The sequence below is a fragment of the Clupea harengus genome, chromosome 20 (assembly GCF_900700415.2).
Source record: "Clupea harengus chromosome 20, Ch_v2.0.2, whole genome shotgun sequence".
Taxonomy (NCBI): Eukaryota; Metazoa; Chordata; class Actinopteri; order Clupeiformes; family Clupeidae; genus Clupea; species Clupea harengus.
In genome coordinates this window covers 7,557,683-7,576,300 of record NC_045171.1, presented here as the reverse complement: position 1 = coordinate 7,576,300, position 18,618 = coordinate 7,557,683, and the positions used below count along the sequence as shown (strand labels likewise).

General features: G+C 48.1%; 1 protein-coding gene across 1 annotated transcript; it reads right to left on the bottom strand.

Moving 5' to 3' along the window:
* Window positions 1–1,222: 1,222 nt before the first annotated feature.
* LOC122133827 (teneurin-2-like) lies at window positions 1,223–18,591 on the bottom strand. Its single transcript, XM_042710763.1, has 9 exons — window positions 18,504–18,591; window positions 15,050–15,204; window positions 13,552–14,444; window positions 11,307–11,482; window positions 8,187–8,422; window positions 6,556–6,852; window positions 4,111–5,728; window positions 3,840–3,970; window positions 1,223–3,716 (listed from the first exon to the last, which is right to left on the bottom strand). The coding sequence occupies exons 1-9, from the start codon at window positions 18,514–18,516 to the stop codon at window positions 2,976–2,978; spliced, it is 4,260 nt and encodes a 1,419-aa protein (XP_042566697.1). The 5' UTR covers window positions 18,517–18,591; the 3' UTR covers window positions 1,223–2,975.
* Between the last annotated feature and the right edge of the window lie 27 nt (window positions 18,592–18,618).

Genomic DNA, 18,618 nt, shown 5'->3' with positions numbered 1-18,618 from the left:
CCACTGAGAATCGTACAACTACTGTCCAATGTCGTAGCCATCTGAACCATGATATTTACCAAACTGGCATTCATCAACACACCATGAAGCCCCTGCTCTGGTCTGGTCCAAGGATCTAGTCCAGTGATCTGGTTCAACAGCAAGTGAAGTTTTAAGGCAATCCTTAAAAAATATGTTTGTTTGCTGTAACATCCAAATCTAAAAAAATTGGGTAGGTAAGTAAATGTTATGGAAGCCCTGAACTGCATTTAATAATAAAAAAAAAAACCTCATGAGCTTTTACCCCCCCACCCCAAGACATTTAAGTTTTTTTTTGAAGATATCTTTTTATTTCAATATATTAAGTCATTATTTCAAGAAAGTAGAATAGAAGAATATCCTACCCCAAGGTCCAGTCGAGAGTTAAGGTTGCTAACACTCGGTTAAATGGCTTCATGATAGAATTAAGATACCAACGCCATTGTTGATTAATTAAATCCTATACTTCAGCTGATGTTTGCATATGTTCATTCAAGCTACAATTTCTTTTGCTGTATTTACCGCATAACCTCTGGTAAAAAAAAAAAACAATCTTGCTGGTTTTGAAAATGGTGCATGCTGTCTTCCACTCACCTCTTGTTTAATCAATGAGCGTCAACCATCACAGCAAGACCCACCCAGCCGTTACAGAGCCACACAGGAGTAAAATATTACTTAGAAAGATTGTACTTGGAGGCAATAGAAAGTTACAGTCGGCAAGTCAACAGATCAAACAATGTGAAATAAAAAATATATATTTGGTCGGGCCCAATTTGACTGAGTCGGTCGGGTTACGACAAACCAAAATAATTTTGCGGATGATCTAACTCTTACAAAATACTTCAGTGTTTAACGTTTGTAACAAAACTCATGTTGTGTTGTATAACTAGTGGAACAACGTAGCAGAAAAACATGACAGACCAATGAAGCCCCACCGAGGAGTTTTAGGGTCCCACTGAAGTAAAATATTACTTAGAAACATTGTACTTCGATGCAATATAAAGTTACAGTTGGCATGTCAGCAGATCAAACAATGTGAAATAAAATTATAATTAGGTCGGGCCCAATTTCGCTGAGTCGGTCGGGTTACGACAAACCCATATCATTTAAAAATACTTGAGTGTTTATAGTAGTTTGTAACAAAACTCATGTGTTGTATGACTAGTGGATCAACCTGGCAGAGAAACATGACAGACGAATGAAGCATGAAGTAAACAATTACTTTTTATTGATAAGGTCTCAGAAGAGTCTCGAGTAAGGGTAAGAATCGTCCTTCAATACTGATTTGGTACATCTTGACATCCATAATGAGGCTCTTCACAGTGGATAGAATCCATGTCTACGGTTTTGGGATCTAGAACAGCAACATTTTCTCTGCATTTAGAAAGGAAACTAAAACAAATAAAACCCAAAATAAATAAAAACATCAAACTTGGGATTGATATTGTAGCTCAGGGAGATTGGTGTGTCACAAAATTCTAGAGTAGTAATACCAGCTATAGGTTTGCACATAACAAGCCACTTCCCATTAGAAATATAAAACTTGATATTATGAACATTACTCTACTGTGCTGCAGAAAGGTAAGTCTATACACTGTACATACAGATCTATTTCGAAAAAACAAGTTTCACAGTTTTAAACTTTATTTAAAGTATAAACCATTTTAAAACACTTTACATAAATTACTTTTTGTCTGTGACTATAATTTGCTTATGAGCAAATCAAACTTAATATAAAAACTTAATGAACATTTCTTACATATATTACAAATTAAAATAAACTCATCCACCGATAATCAGGATTTGCAATAAAAGTGGTGACTTTTGTGATTGTCATAGAGTACTAAGAATAATAATAAATAAATAAATAAAAAATAAAATAAAAATAAATAGCTTCTGGCAATTGTTATTTCTATCTGGATAAATTGCTAGAGTATGTGTGTGTTTTTTTTTTTTCCAAGTTCTCTGTACAGAAGTGCTCTGGTGAAAGGCTCACGATTCTACCGCGACGAACAAACTATCGCTTATAGAGTACACCCTGAACTTCAGTGCTAGCTGACACAATGTTAACAGTTTTTTCTCCCTATTTAAAAATTAACAAATGTTTGACATTATGTACTGCAAATATAGCCATCATTTTTTTATTATTATTATAATTTCTTTCTAAAAAGTTCTTTCACTGTTTTGCTCGTCTATTTTTTTTAAATATTTTTTTAAGTTTTATTCTTAAAGAAAAAAAAGGTTTCTTCTTGGTGGGCCGCAGCAGTTGACAGTTCTGTTGTTGTGAAAGTCAGGCCTGAGTCTGATGTTCCATCTGGTCAGTTTCTTTTAGTTGTTGTTGCTGATAACGTTGTTGTTCGTTTGCAGATCTGTCCATACGGACTGGTTTCTAGAGCAGTTCCGGAGTTTTCCTTTGACCTGTGGGAGCCAAGGTCGTGTTGACATTCACCACAGTCACCAACATCCTCTTGGTAACCCAAAAAATATGGGCCGAAAATATCAATTCTTTTTTAAAAAGGGGATTCTTCATTTTAAGCAACAGCTGTGTCTGTTTTTTTTCTTACCAACGTTCAACAGTGCTATTTCAAGTCCATTTTGTTGAAAAAGAACCAAAAAAACCCAAAACAAAAAAAACAAGAGTCTTTTTAAGATTCCATCTCAACTTTTTTTGCCAGTGGCAGTAATTATAATTGTTCGTTAAGAGTTCTTCTTCTTAAAAGTCCCTGCAGCGTTCAGAGTGCTACCCCATTAGTTTGTTTATTCTCCGTGGGAGAGGCGGGGTGAGTACATAGTGAGGACAGGAGAGAAAAGAAAAGGAGAGAGTGGAATGCGGAGAGAGAAAGAGAGCGGCGAAGAGACAGAGGGAGAGAGAATGAGAGAGAGAGAGAGAGAGCAGGGGAGGATAAAAAGCTAGAAATTGCTAAACGTAAAGGAGTATTTTCAAGTCTGCTGGTCTGTTACCTCTTCCCCATCTCATTCTGTCTCAGGAACTGGATATTGGTGCTACTGTCTGCCAGCTCTGGGTACTGCTCCACGGGCAACACGTAGTACCCGTCGTAACCCTGCACTTTGCCCGCGGGTGACAGCAGCTGCTGCTTCTCACCCTCTGTCCATAGCCGGCTGCCCTCCTTCTCATCCCGTGCCCGCTGCTGCTCCCTTGCCCACGCCCCCACCAGCGCCCTCTGCCGCGCCAGCTCCAGCAAGCGGGCGCGCTCCTCGTCCACTACGTCGGTGGCCAGGCCGTAGCGGACGCTGAGCGAGAGCGAGGGCACGCGGAACTCCACGGTGACGCCGCGTCGCGAGCGTCCGCTCACGGTGACGTTGATGCCGCTCTCCAGTGCCTTGCGCCCGTTGGTCAGGCCCAGTGCCAGCAGGTCGCTGTCGGCCGAGCCCACCTTGACGAAGTAGTGACAGTCGCGCCCGTCTTGCGTGTAGTGCGTGCCATCCAGGTAGATGGCGTTGTTGAGCACGAGCGCCACCTTCCGGCTGTCCTCGCTCGCCATGCCAGAGGTACCCGCCACCACGTGACCCTCCTTCACTGCCAGCATCATGCCGCGGCCAATGATAGGCGTGCTGGTGCCGAACCAGTGGCCTGGACGGTCACGTCTGCCCCGACGCTCCTTGTTCAGCAGCTTGCCCTCCAGAGCCATGAAAGCCTGGTTATGTCTCTCTGCAGCCTGCTGCACCCCTGTGATCAGCTGTGGAAGAAAAGGCAAGGGAAGAATATAGCAGGTTTAATGGTAGTTACTTATTAGTTAATTCATTATTACTCCATTCATGTGATTTATAATGAGCAGAATAATAATATTACTGAAACCCACCTGTCCATTCTCGGCATCCTGGCTGGTCAGTAATTCATACGGTGGATCCACAAAGTACTGAGTATGTTTGGGGAAGCCAGCAATGATGTTACTGAGCTGGAAACCAAACATTATCAACCAGCTCTTTACATCTGTGGAGCAGAGGAAAATAATATTGATAAGGTACAGGTGACATGGTTGCAAATGTACAGTGTATGTGACAATGCAACATAACTTCAAATCATAAAGAGGATATAGAAAAGTTCAGCTAAAAGGCCATTTAAAACATTACCTGTAACATAGTTCTTGACGTCCAGCATGTCACTGAGGGGGTTGTTGTTCTTGAACATGTAGAGGTTGAATGGTGCCAGCTCCTTGCCAATCTTCCGCCAGAGGCCGTAGTCTGGTGAGGTCCAGCGGGCTGCGAGCACGTCATAGTCTCGCTGTGTGAAGTGCACCAGCTTGGTCAGTGCGTCATAGAGGCCACCATGGAAGCCCACCACCAACTGGAACTCAGGATTGGAGTCGAGGTACACCTCGCCATAGGCCGTGTACTGCACTTGCTTAATCATCTGGCCATTGCTGCTGAAGACCGCCAGGGGTGTGCCGGTGTTGTCGGAGGCGATGTAGTACTCTTCACCGCTGCTCACTTCCATGGCGAACAGGTGGCCCTGCAGGTCGTAGTAGAGCGAGGAGATCTCCGAACTGGAGTGGTTGAAGACGTGCGTGACCCGCACTGGGTGGGTAAGGTCGGCGTAGAAGAACTGCAGATGCTGGCCAAGGCTGTTCTTGGAGGACACGCGGCGGCCCAGCCCGTCGTAGCGGTACTGAACACTCCATCCTCCGGTCCCTCGGCTGTAGGCCCTCGCTAGCTGGCCCTTGGAGTTGTACTCAAAGATGTCCGATCCTCGCTGGCTGAGGAAACCGTCCTCGTCTAGCCGGTACTGAACGTCGCCTAGCCGCGTGATGCGGTCGCGTAGGTCGTAGCGGAGTGGCGTGAGGCGGTTACTGTTGCCAGGGTTGAGCAGGTGAAGGTTGCCGTTGAGGTCGTAGCTGTACCGCCAGGTGGACCAGTCATTCACCTTGACGCCGCTGAGCTGCCCGTCGCCGTCGTACTCGTAGCGGTACTGTGTGGTGTTGGCGTAGGGCCCGATCTTAAGCTCGCGTTTCACCACGCGGCCCATGCTGTCGTACTGCACCGTCATCCAGTACATGAGCGAGCGGAAGATCTCGTACTGCACCTCTTTAATACGGCCGTGCGTGTCGAAGTGCTTGCTCAACGTCATCACCGCCGTGGTGATGATCTGGTTGATGTCGTAGTAGATGACGCCGAACTTGCCAAAGTGCTCGATCTTGCCGGAGATCTCGTCGTATCGGTACAGGTCGACGGGCAGCGGCGTCTCGCTGATCACAGGCTTCATGCTGGCGATGCGGAAGCTGTTGTCATGGTACGTGTAGTCGAAGCGCGCATTCACCATCCCTTCCTCGGAGAACCGGTAGATCTGCTTGTCCACCAGCGGTCCCATCTTGCGGTAGCGGATGGTGCAAGAGAAACCGCCGCTCTGCAGGTTGACCATCTTAAGCACGCCGGTCGTCTCGTCATAGCCGAAGGTGACCGCTGTGTTGTCGTAGAGCACCTCCGCCAGTTTGGCCAGCTTGCCGTACTTGTAGAGCACCCGTCGGCCCGTGCCCAGGAAGTGGATGGCCTGGGGCCGCCCGTCCTCGCTGAAGTCGTGGATGACGGATGCGTTGCTCTCTGGCGGGTTGTAAGTGTTGCGGATGTAGCCGATGGAGACATGGGTGAACATGGTGTGGCGGGCCACGCTGGGCATGGTGACGGCCGTCACGCGACCCGTCGTGTCGAACTCGAAGATGTACTGCCTCTGGCTCTGCAGCAGCAGCACCATAGACTGCATAGGAGAGATGGATGAAACAACGTCAGCATTTTGGTGAGTCATCATCAACATCATCAGCAGCTGAAGCTAAGGTTAAGCTTTGTTTTTTTTTCCCAGCCAAGACATAATTTGGACAATCAGTGCTGACATTAATTACTATAATATTTCCCCAAGCGGCAGATGCAGAGGTCGTTCTTGTTTTTAATGATTGTCTGCACTGAATAACGCATCTGTAGTGTTATTTGTGCTATTACTCGGAGTAAGCTGAATATCCTCCCCACCACAATTAGTTTTGATTTATTGCGACAGGCTGGTAGGCGCAAACTGCTCTTGACAAACAATGTTTATCTCCTAATTGTTTGTCACAGCAGTCAGCAAATAGCCTGTGCTGTTCCCTTTTTAATTACCACCCTGGTGGAGCACTGCATTCATAATCCAAGCAAAACAAAGCCCCACCCTGTGTACTTAAAGACCCCCAGGGCTTCTGTTTTTCTCTCAGCCCCGTAAGATGCCATTACCCAAGGTAGAGTCCGCAATTCTGGTGAAAGGTTGTTGATATTTGGGCTTAACAGCCAATCAAATCACACCCCTCCCTTCCGTGCTCCTGACACAATGTGCTGATTGGCTGGAATTGATTGTTTGTTTCCCATTTAAAGAGCCAGGAGTGTGTAGGATCACCATAATTGTTTTGGTGTACACACCGAACGGGCAGCTAGAGTACCGTGAGGAGTAATTTGCTGAATTTCGGCAAAAACCGTATCAAATTAGAATCGACTAGGACTTCCACCTTTAAAACCCTACCGTACAAACCCTCCATCCAGACCCAGAGAGGCCTTCCTCACCTTGTCCAGGTAGCTGTAGCTCCACACCTTCCCGTCCACGAAGGAGCGGGAGAGGATGCGCCCCTGGGGGTCGTACTCCGTCCGCTCGCTCATGCTGCCGCGCTGGAGCCCCACCAGCTGGCCGGTGGTGGAGTAGGAGACGTTGACCACCGCCAGGCTGCTGCTGGGCTGCCAGATGGCCGGCCGGCCCTGGGCGTCGTAGGTGATGCGCAGGGTGAACTTGCGGTGGTCGTCGTAGATCTTCTCCGTGCGTGTGTTCCGGTCAAAGTCAATGGAGAGCAGGTTGCGGCCATGAGCCTGTGTAGCGAGAGGAAGACAGAGAAGAAAGAGAGAGAGGGAGAGAGAGAGAGAGAGGGAGGGAGAGAGGGAGGGAGAGATAGATAGAGAGAGAGGGAGAGATAGATAGAGATAGAGGGAGAGTGAGAGTGAGAGAGAGAGAGAGAGAGAGAGAGAGGGAGAGAGGGAGGAAGACAGAGAAGAGGGAGAGAGAGAGAGAGGGAGAGAGAGAGAGGAACACAGAGAAGAGGGAGAGAGAGAGAGAGAGGGAGAGAGAGAGAGAGAGAGAGAGGGAAAGAGAGAGGGAGAGAGAGAGAGAAGAGGGGTTAAGGTCAGCCGAGAGTGCAATGGAGATGTAGAGTGGAGGTGTTGAATTTGATGACCTCTTGATAAGGGCCGATGCAAGGCATACAGTAGACATAGACCAGTTTAAATGGAATGGTCAGTCTGGGTCAGCGAGTCCTCAGGTATTTAAGCCTGTTCATGTTCAGAATGTGTGTCAATTAGCTTCGGTATTTACAATATTTACGGTATTTACAATATTTAGCAGCATTTATATATAACACTATATAATAGTATATATTTAATGAACACATAAACATAATTTACGGCTTCCAAATGATGGAACCGCATATTGATGTTCTCCTGGCCTGATTTGTTGTTGCATGGTGGTTCTTGTGTGAGCATATAAATGCTCATATAGGGGACTGATGGAACTGCAAAATAGCTATTCTACTGTTGTTCTGTATCATTTGTATCTTTAACATATATTGATGTTTCCTGCTCTGATTGGCTGTTGCATGGTGGTTATTGTGTGAGCATATAAATGCTCATATAGGGGACTGATGGAACTGGAAATATTGCTATTCTGTTGTTGTAAGACATTAACTCCATATGTTGTATCTGCAACTCATTTTGGATGTGTACTGTACAAGTGGCTTCCCCCCCCCAGATAGGCTCCTTCCTGCTAAGACCCTTTGTGTTCATGGTATCACCCCCTCCCCCCATAGGTGAGCCCCTCACCCCACTGTCTCCCCCTTCCTCTCACCTAAAGGGTGTGGTCATCCCCTCTTCTATTGTATTCTACCTGACTGAAATGTATAAATGCCTACACATTCTGCAGGTAGGCCTTGCTCTGAGCACCAAGCTGAGAGGGGGTCTCCACGCTGAAAATAAACTCCAGAAACCTGACTTCAACTCTCCGGTCCCTTCTTCAAACTTAAGTGTGCTTATCGATTCCGTCACAAACAAAATTTAAAAGATAACATTTAAGACACATAGCCAACAGAGCATGTCAGTTAGGCTACTGTTCCTACACTCTGTTTGCGCCACGACCGATCTCTGTGTGGACTCACCCTCAGTTTCCTGCCGAAGACGGTGACTTTTCCCTTGGTGAGCTCTTTGCGCAGGCGCCACTCGATGGAGTTGAGGCCGTTGTCGGTGGGCAGGGTGATGTTCCGCCGCCCGATGGTGGGGCTCACCGATCCGGCCAGGATGTGCGGCTCCGTGTGGTAGCTGATGCCCATCCCGTTGGCGTACATCACCCTCATGGTGCCGTTGGTGCACAGCTGGTAGGTGTTCCTCACTTGGTCTGAAGAAAGGAATTATGGGTAGGGGTGTGGGGGTAGGTGGATGAAAGAGATGAAAGCTTTTAAATTCAAAGGCAGTTAACAAAGTTCAACTTTTAATCCTTGTTTACAAAAAGAGACAGAGAAAATGACACCGCCTAATACAGTGTAACCTTTACATCAAGACACCATCTCACAATCACTGTACTTAAAGCACCACCCCGTGCGCACGCGATCGATTTATCTCTGTTTGCTCCTGCATTGTTTTATAAAATGGTTATCAGATCCCACAGTCTGTGTCTGAGAGCGGGGCTTTAACAGAATAATGATCCACAACATAGATTTGTTATGAGAGCCCTGAGGCACATCGTTGAGCTTCCAACTTGGCAGACAGATGCAGTGCTTTTCAGAGGTGTGTATTAGGATGGCGTGGGTCTTCATCCTCTACTCTCACCGCGCCTCGTAACAGGAGTGTGAGAGTGTATGAGGGACAGAGAGAGAGAGAGAGAGAGAGAGAGAGAGAGAGAGAGAGAGAGAGATGAGGGCTGTTGTGTGTTGCTGAGTCAAAGGGTGAGTGGGTATGAGGCATAAAAAGAGAGGGGTGCTGTGTGTGTGAGAGAGAGAGAGACAGACAGAGGAAGAGATAGAAATATAAAGACAGAAAGAGAGCCCAAGCTGTTTTGTAAAGTAACTACCTGACTCTGGAGACAGAATGACACATACACACACACACACACACACACACACACACACACACACACACACACACACACACACACACACACACACACACACACACACACACACACACACACACACACACACACACACACACACACACACACACACACACACACACACGTCCTGGACGAGGGGTTTCTAAATGACTCAGCTTGTGCTAGCCAAATAGCTTTCCCACTTTACGGCCCCCTGGGCTCATCTATCTATAAATCTTAAAACCTGTTTCTTTTTTTTTCTGCCTCTCATTTTTGCCTCCCCCCTCTGGCTCCTGGGATGTGTAGTTTTACTGAAGGCTGAATTTATTTCCTCTGTAGCCTACCACTGGGGGGTCATCAAACTGGATGTGTGTGTGTGTGTGTGTGTGTGTGTGTGTGTGTGTGTGTGTGTGTGTGTGTGTGGGTGGAGTGGGGTGGCAATCAGTCTTACTCCCTCTCTCTCTCTGTACTAAACAGGTAAACTATGCTGAGGGACTGAGCAGAAAAGCACACAGGCCAGGAGGGTGCACACAACGGCAGGTAATGAGTTTTTGCTCTGATGGCATTCATCACAGGAACACAGAGACAGACAGACAGAAAGAGAGAGATGGAGGGAGAGAGGGAGAGAGGGAGAGAGTGAATGAGACTCAAGGGGACAAAAGAGACAGAAAATGTGTTTGGGCTTCACATAGTCACACACACACACACACACACACACACACACACACACATTTAGGGGAGGTGAAAGTGATACAGTGTCAGCAGCTTTTCCTCAGTATGTTCCGGAACCATTGTGCATTTGTGTGTATGTGTTTGAGTGGGTGTGTGTGTGTGTGTGTGTGTGTGTGTGTGTGTGTGTGCGTGCATGCGCGTGTGTCTGTGTTTGAGTGTGTTTGTGTGTGTGTGTGTGTGTGTGTGTGTGTGTGTGTGTGTGTGTGTGCATGCGCGTGTGTCTGTGTTTGAGTGTGTTTTTGTGTGTGTGTGAGAGAGTGTGTGTGTGTGTGCACATTCCTGAATGAGCCTGAAAGGCTTCGGCTGCCGCTGTCATCACAATAACTTGCAGCATGGTCTGCAGAAACCTCTAAATAACTCCCACATCAAAGCGCTGTTTGGCATTTCACATACGGCTCTTTCAAGCAATTCACCACCAATCCTCCACAGCACAACCTAATGAGGACTCTTAACAAGATCTTAGACATGAAGGGCTTCAAATTATTTGGGATAATCCATAATTAATGATAATCTCTTCGAGAGAAGTATTGACGAAAGAGAACGCTTATTCCGTGAATGGTTGAGCTTGTAGAGGCCGTGTCACAGATTTGTGATTGTGAAGCTGTGTAATTGTGGGGGAATCATAAATAGACAGCGTGTTGTTGCCCTGAGAAAGAGAGCGTCTTCCTGGAGAAGGCTGCACACTCTTTTAATATGCAATGCCATCCTTTCATTGTATGGCAGAACTAGTGCATCACATCTAAAGACAGATTAAATCAATACATTTTGACAAAGGATTACGAGGTAAATAATAACAAATATATAAGCTTTCAGTGAGTATTCATGATTTATTCCCTTTCCCTTGAAATTATATATTATATATGTGCATGTACATCCCCTTGTCAGTGTAAAATTAATATCAACTGGTTCAGTCCCAACTGATGGCCTATAAAAAGGTGTCTTGTAACTAAGGTGTCACACAAGAAACATCTCATGATGGGTAAAAGGAAAGCTCTCTCAAGACCTTCGCAACCTTAATGTTGCAAAACATACTGATGGCATTGGTAACGGACGCATTTCTTAATTTCTAAATGTTCCAGTTAGCACTGTTGGGGCTATAATCCGGAAGTGGAAAGAACATAATTTCACCATAAACTAAGTAATGCCCTGAACCGCCATGGCCTGTATGCCCGCTCACCACGCATGACTCCGTTGGTGAATTGGAAAAATTGTGATGTGTTTTACCCGCTGTATGTGTATGAGAATCTATCCACCCCTTTTTTTTTACTATAGTCTAGAATCTATATATGCATCCTACATTAAAGCTGTAGATCAATTTATAAAATCTGCCGGGAGATTTCCAGCTGTGCAAATGTAAATCCTATTGTGATGATTGGATGACTGGAAAGTAACTATTTTCTTTATCAAAACTAGTGAGGGAAGGTCAGGTTGCTGATAAGCTCACACCTCACACACTCACCTTGCACTACAGTGTAGGACGCCTCCACAGAGGACAGGTTGGTGATGACGGTGACGTCGTCGTCGCGGTTGGAGCTCTCGATGTCGATGTTGATGGAGCGCTCGATCTCGCGGTGCAGGCTGGTGACCATCCCTGTCGGGTAGGTGACGTTGGTCAACCGGCCCTCGCTGTCGTACCTACGAGAGGAACAGGAGAGAAGAAACAGTGACCTCTGCTGTTGTGGAGCTGGTGGAGCATTTGGTAAAGTCGAATCCGATCCGCATTATACAGAGATCTTCAAACAGCTGATTTGACCCTGTTCTGGTGCAGGTCCGGTGGGGTCTGGGCCCGATTAGCAAAACATTTGTGTTTTCAATTAAGGTCTGGATCTGCTAAATGAGGCACAGTTTGACACTCCATGATCTCTAAAAAAATTAATTGAAAAAACTCTTGGAAGGTACTTTAAAAACAACAAAATCACCTCCTTCCTTGCCTAATTATGCTTCTGTGTGCTGCTAGCAACACACACACACACACACACACACACACACACACACACACACACACACACACACACACACACACACGAGACACACACACAAGGGATAAGCTGAGCAGTCTGGCAACGCTGCAAGGCTCAGAATTGGAGCGAGAAAGCCAGCACTGCTGGGATCACATGACAGGCAGACATCTCCCAGGGAGTGTGTCTCCATATTGGCGTGACAGGGGAACGCAGCCTCTGAAGGCCTGTCTCTCTCTCCGTCTCCCTCCCTCCATCTCGCTCTCTAGGGAGTGATGGTGTGGTGTTGAGACACTGTCATTGATCTGTCACCAACTGAAAGTTCTCTCTCCATGAAAGCCGAGAGCTGGGAATAGCCCTTTCTGTGGTGCTTGCTGTGGCACCTGCTACACTTGAGTAAGGATGACGGAGAGCATGCAGTTATATAGACAGACACTAGAGGGCAGCAGCGCTACACAGATCCATTTCATCAGATCAGTACGATCACGTGTCAGAAAAATGCCAGATTTAGATTCCGTTGGCAACATACAGAGGTTTAGATGAGTCAAAACAACCACCGATAAATACATATAGGAAAGATCAAAGGAATGTAGATTTCATTTTCCGTGACTGCCTGGATGCTTTCCATGTCCTGATTTCACTCTTTTACTCTCTCTCTCCCTTCATCTATCTCTTTTAGTCTGCTCTACCTTTCCAGCGGTTCCCAAAGTGTGGGATAAACAACCACCTAGACCTACTCTTCAGATAAAGCATGGCAGTGCTCTTGCAGCCTAGCAGCCTGTAACTTACCTATTAGATGGTGAGTTTATAGCCTACTTTGTAATATGATCAGGGCCTACTAGCCTAAACTATTAATACGACGGACACGTGCCTGACATGGACCGATCCAAAGAATGGAATGATACCTAGCCAATCAAACCAACAGCCAATAAAACATTATTTGATCTAGATTTGATCCATTTTAAACAAGAGCTCTGATCAAATGTATGTTTAACTGATTGAAGAAATCCCTTCAATTGTTGAAACGATATGCAACAGCTAATGGACATCTGTTTTGTTTTACGAAAGGTTAAACTGATTGATGAAATTAAATTGAAAATGTCAGCTGATGGGCATCTTTTAAAAATGATTTGATTAAAAACAGGTAATACGCTGTGAGCATCTTAACCTGTGCACCGTGGTGTTGGGTGGGCGGCTTGAAAGGGGGGGCTGCCATGAAAAGTTTGGGAACCACTGCTCTGCAATCTACATTCTCCCCTTCATCTTTCCCTCTTTTCTCCGTCTATGTCTGTGGTTTTGTATTTTGTCATTTGTGCTCAGAGTAGCAGCCAGGTGTGCTTCTGTTCCTGCCTGCTGACAGGTGGATGTGGGGGCGGCAGCTGAAAGACGAAGCACGACAGACCGGCGCACTTGATGGATTTGGTTCGAAGCTGACCTGAGATCTGACCTGAGGTCTGCTATCTGGGTCAGATTCAACCCACATGCTTTCTAAGCACCAGCAGTACAGTGGTGTGCAGTGAGTAAACCCTTACTCCCCGACACCTGAAGAGGCGTGCTGGCAACGCACAGACACACAGACACACAGACACAGACACACACACACACACACACACACACACACACACACACACACACACACACACACACACACACACACACACACACACACACACACACACACACACACACACACACACACACACACACACACACACACACAGATTCACAGAGACATCCGGCACTCACTCATAGAAGGTGGTCCAGCCCGTCTCGTCAGCCTTGATGGCCAGCAGGCCGGTGCTGCCGCTGTAGCCCAGCTGCACGATCTCCCGGTTCAGCGCCGACACCGAGCGCAGGCTGCCGGCCGGGTCCAGGCCCAGCGTCACCACCTGGTTCTCGGGCATCAGCACCAGCCGCAGCAGGCCCGCTGAGCCGCCCTGACCCGCGCCGTCCCGGCGCACGCGCAGCGTGTTGTTGGAGCTGTCGGTGAGCGCAGCCAGAAGGCCGTCGGCGCCGTAGCTGAAGTTGAAGAGCGGCTCGCCCGTCACCAGCGAGATGGTCTGCAGGTGGAGGCCCTCGTCGTTGAAGATGTAGAGCTCCTGCTCCTGGGGCGAGGCCACCTCGAAGCGGCCGACCGGGGTCGGCAACGGCCGATTGGGCCGCACGGCGCGGATGCGGATGTTGCTGAGGTCGGCCACGAAGAGCGTGCCGTCGGGCGCCACGGCCAGCGAGGCCGGCGAGTTGAGGCTGGCGTCGGGAGCGTAGCCCTCGTCGCCGGCGAAGCAGTTGCAGTTGACGTCGTTCTTGCAGTCGCACTCGGAGGTGGTGCCGGCCAGTAGCGAGATCTCGCCGCCCGTGCTCACCTGCCGCACGCGGTTGATGCGCTTCTCGTCCGTCTCGGCGATGTAGAGCACGCCGTCGTGCGAGATGGCGATGGCCGTGGCGCTCTCCAGGGCCGCGTGAATAGCCAGCTTGCTGAGGGAGTAGTCGATGCCCGGCACCTGGCAGTGCATGGGCCGCCCGGCGATGATGCTCACCTGGTGGTTCTCCGTGATGCGCAGGATGACGTTGTTCTCCAGCACGTACAGCGAGTTGTCCATGGGGTTCACAGCCAGGTCTGTGGGCCACTCCAGACGCACCTACAAAAGCCACAGCATATGTCAGAAATAGTTTTTATTTTTGCTAGGTTCAGTTATATTTATTCTATATTTGTAATAACCTAATGCAAAATACAACTATTTTGCGACAAGGTATTATTAGGCATACTGACTCCCAGAACCCAAAGCACCATGTCCACCTATCTCATATATTCACCCACATCCAGCCCACACACAGGATCACACAGAGAGTACAAATAAGCATGATGAAAATATGACAATCAAGTCAAATAAACTGCACATCTCAAATATTATCTCATCATATCAAATCGAATCAAATCAGCAGCTAATTTGTAAAACTAATGAGCTTCTCTCTCATAAGTAGTTAATTTCGTGTCGAGTGAAACAGCATTTATTCTCGCTGAGCATTTTGCAAACACACAAGTGAAGTGGCTCTCCGCGCTAACAGAGTCAGAGATCGGCGCCTGTTGTGGAAAGAGGCGGAGGACGATCGAGTGTCTGCGAAGGACTCTTCTAAAAACCCACACCATGAAGCCCTCTGCGCTACACAAATAGAATGTCACCCCCCGTGTCACAGTACTCCCCTGGGGTGTCTGTTGTCCCAGCATGCATTGCTGCGTGCTCACCTGGCTGACGTCCATGCTGGAGTCGCAGCTGAGGGGCCGGACGGCGGTGAGGTCGTTGGCACCCAGCAGGGTGGAGATGATGCCGTTCTGGTCGACCTTCCGGATCATGGTGGCGTCCACGAAGTACATGAGTCCATACTTATCCACCGCAATTCCTGATGGAAGATGAGTGTGTGTGTGTGTGTGAGGGAGAGAGAGAGAGAGAGACAGAGAAAGGAGTTGGTGAAGGTTAAGGTGTCGATCAGAACACAGATCGGCCGTTTCATCTCCGTATCTCGTCTGACAACGGCGGCGGCAGACGAGACGCTGACAAATAAACTCTTTGATACGGCGCAAATAAGCAGCCGTGGCAGAGCTTGGCGCCCGCCGTGTGCCGGCACTCACAGCGGTGCCTCATTATTCCCCCGCCGCAACACTGCTGGTGAATCATAATCGAACTCTTGAACTCCACTCGTGTCCTCATTTCTCTCTCTCTCTCTCTCTCTCTCTCTCTCTCTCTCTCTCTCTCTCTACCCTGCCATCTTTTCCTTTATCTTTTCCATTCATCTGTTTTTCTCGTCAGCTTCCCACCCCACCCCACCCCCCCACTCTCTCCCCTGTCTGCCCTCCAGTGCTAACTCGGTGTCATTCGTCTCGTTCTCGTTCTAAATGGTGGATTCTGTTATGTTGGTGGGTTAGGGAGGTGTGGGGGTGGGGGTGGGGGTGGTGGTGGGGTGGCCCAGAATAGCAAGGCTGGGGCGCTTGGGTACTGACACAGACAGACGGATGGGGGCGGAGGAGAGGAGGCGTGCAGCCTTTGAACACAGAGCCAGAGAGAGAGATGAGAGAGAGTTGATAGAGGAAAAGGGAGAAAGAAAGAGAGAGAGATGAGGAGAGTAGGTGAAGAGAAGGAGAGAGAGAGAGGGGGAAAGAAGGGCAGAAGAGAGAGAGAGATGAAGAGAACGGGAGAATGGGGGAGGGAGAGAGAGAGGGATTAAGGAGGACAGAGATGGAGAGGACAACTGTAGACAGGAAGAGACGAACAGAGGGTTGGATGGAGAAAAGAGAGAGGGAAGTGTGAGAAACAGAGAGTGAGAGAGAAGAGAAGAAAGGGAGATAGAGGGAAAAAAAGACATGGATTAAGTGAGCATGCAGAGAGGGTCCAACAGAGAAGAGAAAGACTGGAATGAAAAACAAGGGCAGAGAGACATGAGGGGGGCAGACCCACAGGACCGTCAGAGAGAGAGATGGAATGAGAGAGGGGAAGGAAGAAAGAATGAAAGGAAGAGAGAGAGAAAGAAGGGCAAAAGGTTAGAGATGGCAGCTTAGCTGGATCTGTCTATGTTGTGCCTGAGTTCAGAAGCTCACAGGGAGTCTATAGCTCCAACCCTCCAAGCTCTCTATCTCTATCTGTCTCTGCCTCTCTCTCTCTCTCTCTGCCTCTCTCTCTCTCTGTGTTTCTGACTCTCTCTCGCTATACATCTGTCTGACTCTCTCTCTCTCTCTCTCTCTGTGTCTCTGACTCTCTCTCTCTCTCTCTACATCTCTCTCTCTCTCTCTCTGTGTCTCTGACTATCTCTCTCTCTCTCTACATCTCTCTCTCTTTCTCTCTCTCTCTCTCGCTTCTCAATTCTGTACCCAAGATGGAAAAATGTGACAGCGTGACATTCTTGACAGTTCTGTGTCAGATCAAGAAGACACTGTTTCCCCCCCCCCCCCCAACTTTCAGCTTTGCTAGTGTGGGAAGAGCTTTAGCCAGAAAATATATACTGGAGGTTTATAGCTTCATCTTCCCCTCCAACTTAAACCCCTTTTCTCATTTGGAGAGGAACAGCAACAGCTGACCCTGACCCTGAGAACATAATGATCCAGACAAAGGTTCCCTTTCACTGCTCGAAATCTATGATCCCTTTTTTTTCTTTGTGCGGTTAGACACACTATTGAGACGTTTTGCCCCGGTCCCTAAACTAACACAAATCAGCGTTCCAATTCCCTGCACTAATCAGCCCCTGTCTCCCCCCTGTCTCCCCCCTGTCTCCCCCCTTTCCACCTTGCCGTACCTTCTGAGGTTTGCAGCTGTCTTACTTACTGGCATTTACTCACAGAAGGAGGAAAGCGCACAGAGACTCCAATTCCCAGCAGCAAACTGGAAAATTAATTAAAAGCTCTGGGTGAGGACGGTCCCTCTTCCTAACGCAGGATTGCGCTCGCAGATGCTCTTTATCCATGTAGGGTGTGACAAGGGGGTGGGTAAGAGAGGAGGGGGGGGGGGGGGGCAATGAGAAAAAGAGAAGTAGCACCTGAGGGGTGAGTGCGTGTGTGTGTGTGTGTGTGTGTGTGTGTGTGAGTGGGGGTGTGGGTGTGTGAGTGTGTGTGTGAGGGTGGGTGGGTGTGGGTATGTGTCTAACAGCCTCAAGTTCCAGTGTCAAAGTTGCCATAGGATTTATTATTATGCAGTTGGCTGGTTCAACTCAGTTGCTTAAAAGCTAGCATGTTTTCTACGATTAATTATCTTCGATGTCTGTCGGCGTGTGTGTGTGTGTGTGTGTGTGTGTGTGTGTGTGTGTGTGTGTGTGTGTGTGCCTGCATGTGTAAAGTTAGTGCTCATATGGACTGCACTTATCAGTGATGGCAGTTTTGGTGGCATGAAGGAATCGTTCCTCTGAAGGTGTTCGTCAGTGAGTGGATCTGTGAAGGACCTCAGCGTGGCAACCAATCCCCATCCCCTAGAATAGAATAGAACGCCACCTACACACTGGAGCTGTTCTAGTTCCACCTCACTCTCTCTCCCTCGCTCAGTAGCCCTCACTTACATCGGCCTCTCATGTCGGATTCCTTTACTCCATACTGTTTCTAGCATGTTCTGTTTCTGTATTGTCTCTGCCTTTATGCCCATTGCTCTCTTTCTTTACCTAGTGGGCCCTTCTCCTAACCCTCTCCTCCATTTTGTTTCAAATTATATTTTTGCTCTTACCTCTCCTCTACCACCTTACCTACAGTCCTCCACTCCACACTCCTTCTGTTTCTCCACATTCCTTTCTTCCACCTGTATTCACTAATTCAATACAGTTCAATTCAATTCCATCTCATTTGTGTTGCGCTTTGGCCAATGACCATTACGACAAATCTGAGGCTGATCCCACCTCTTGATTAGGCCACAGAAGACTAGCGTGAGTGGAAACGTCTGAATGTTCCTAAACTGCTCCGCAGAAAAACTAAGATTGAATCCCCAATAAGGCCAAGATGACCATGGCTCCAACCCCCCACAGCTCCACAGTTCCCCCCAAATCTCGGCACACCACCCCCTCCAGTCTTCCCCTCTACCGGTTCCTTTACCAATCAAGTTATCGTTCCCTCTGTTCCCTTCCCCTCTGGGTTCACCTTCGGTTCCTCTCTCTCTGGGTCTCACCTTTAGGGCTCATGAGTTCTCATGCGGTCTCACCTTTAGGGCTCATGAGTTCTCATGCGGTCTCACCTTTGGGGCTCATGAGTGTGGCCTCCACCGCTTTGCCCCCGTCTCCGCAGCGCTCGTCGAAGGGCAGACACTGCTCCCCGGTCCCCGCCACCACTCCGCGTTCTCCGCCAGCAGA

Coding starts and splice junctions, on each gene's coding strand:
- LOC122133827 (XM_042710763.1), bottom strand. Junction 3,971..4,110: donor CGTCAAGAACTATGTTACAG/GTAATGTTTTAA, acceptor TCTGCTCCACAG/ATGTAAAGAGCTGGTTGATA. Junction 3,717..3,839: donor AGGATGCCGAGAATGGACAG/GTGGGTTTCAGT, acceptor TTTCTTCCACAG/CTGATCACAGGGGTGCAGCA.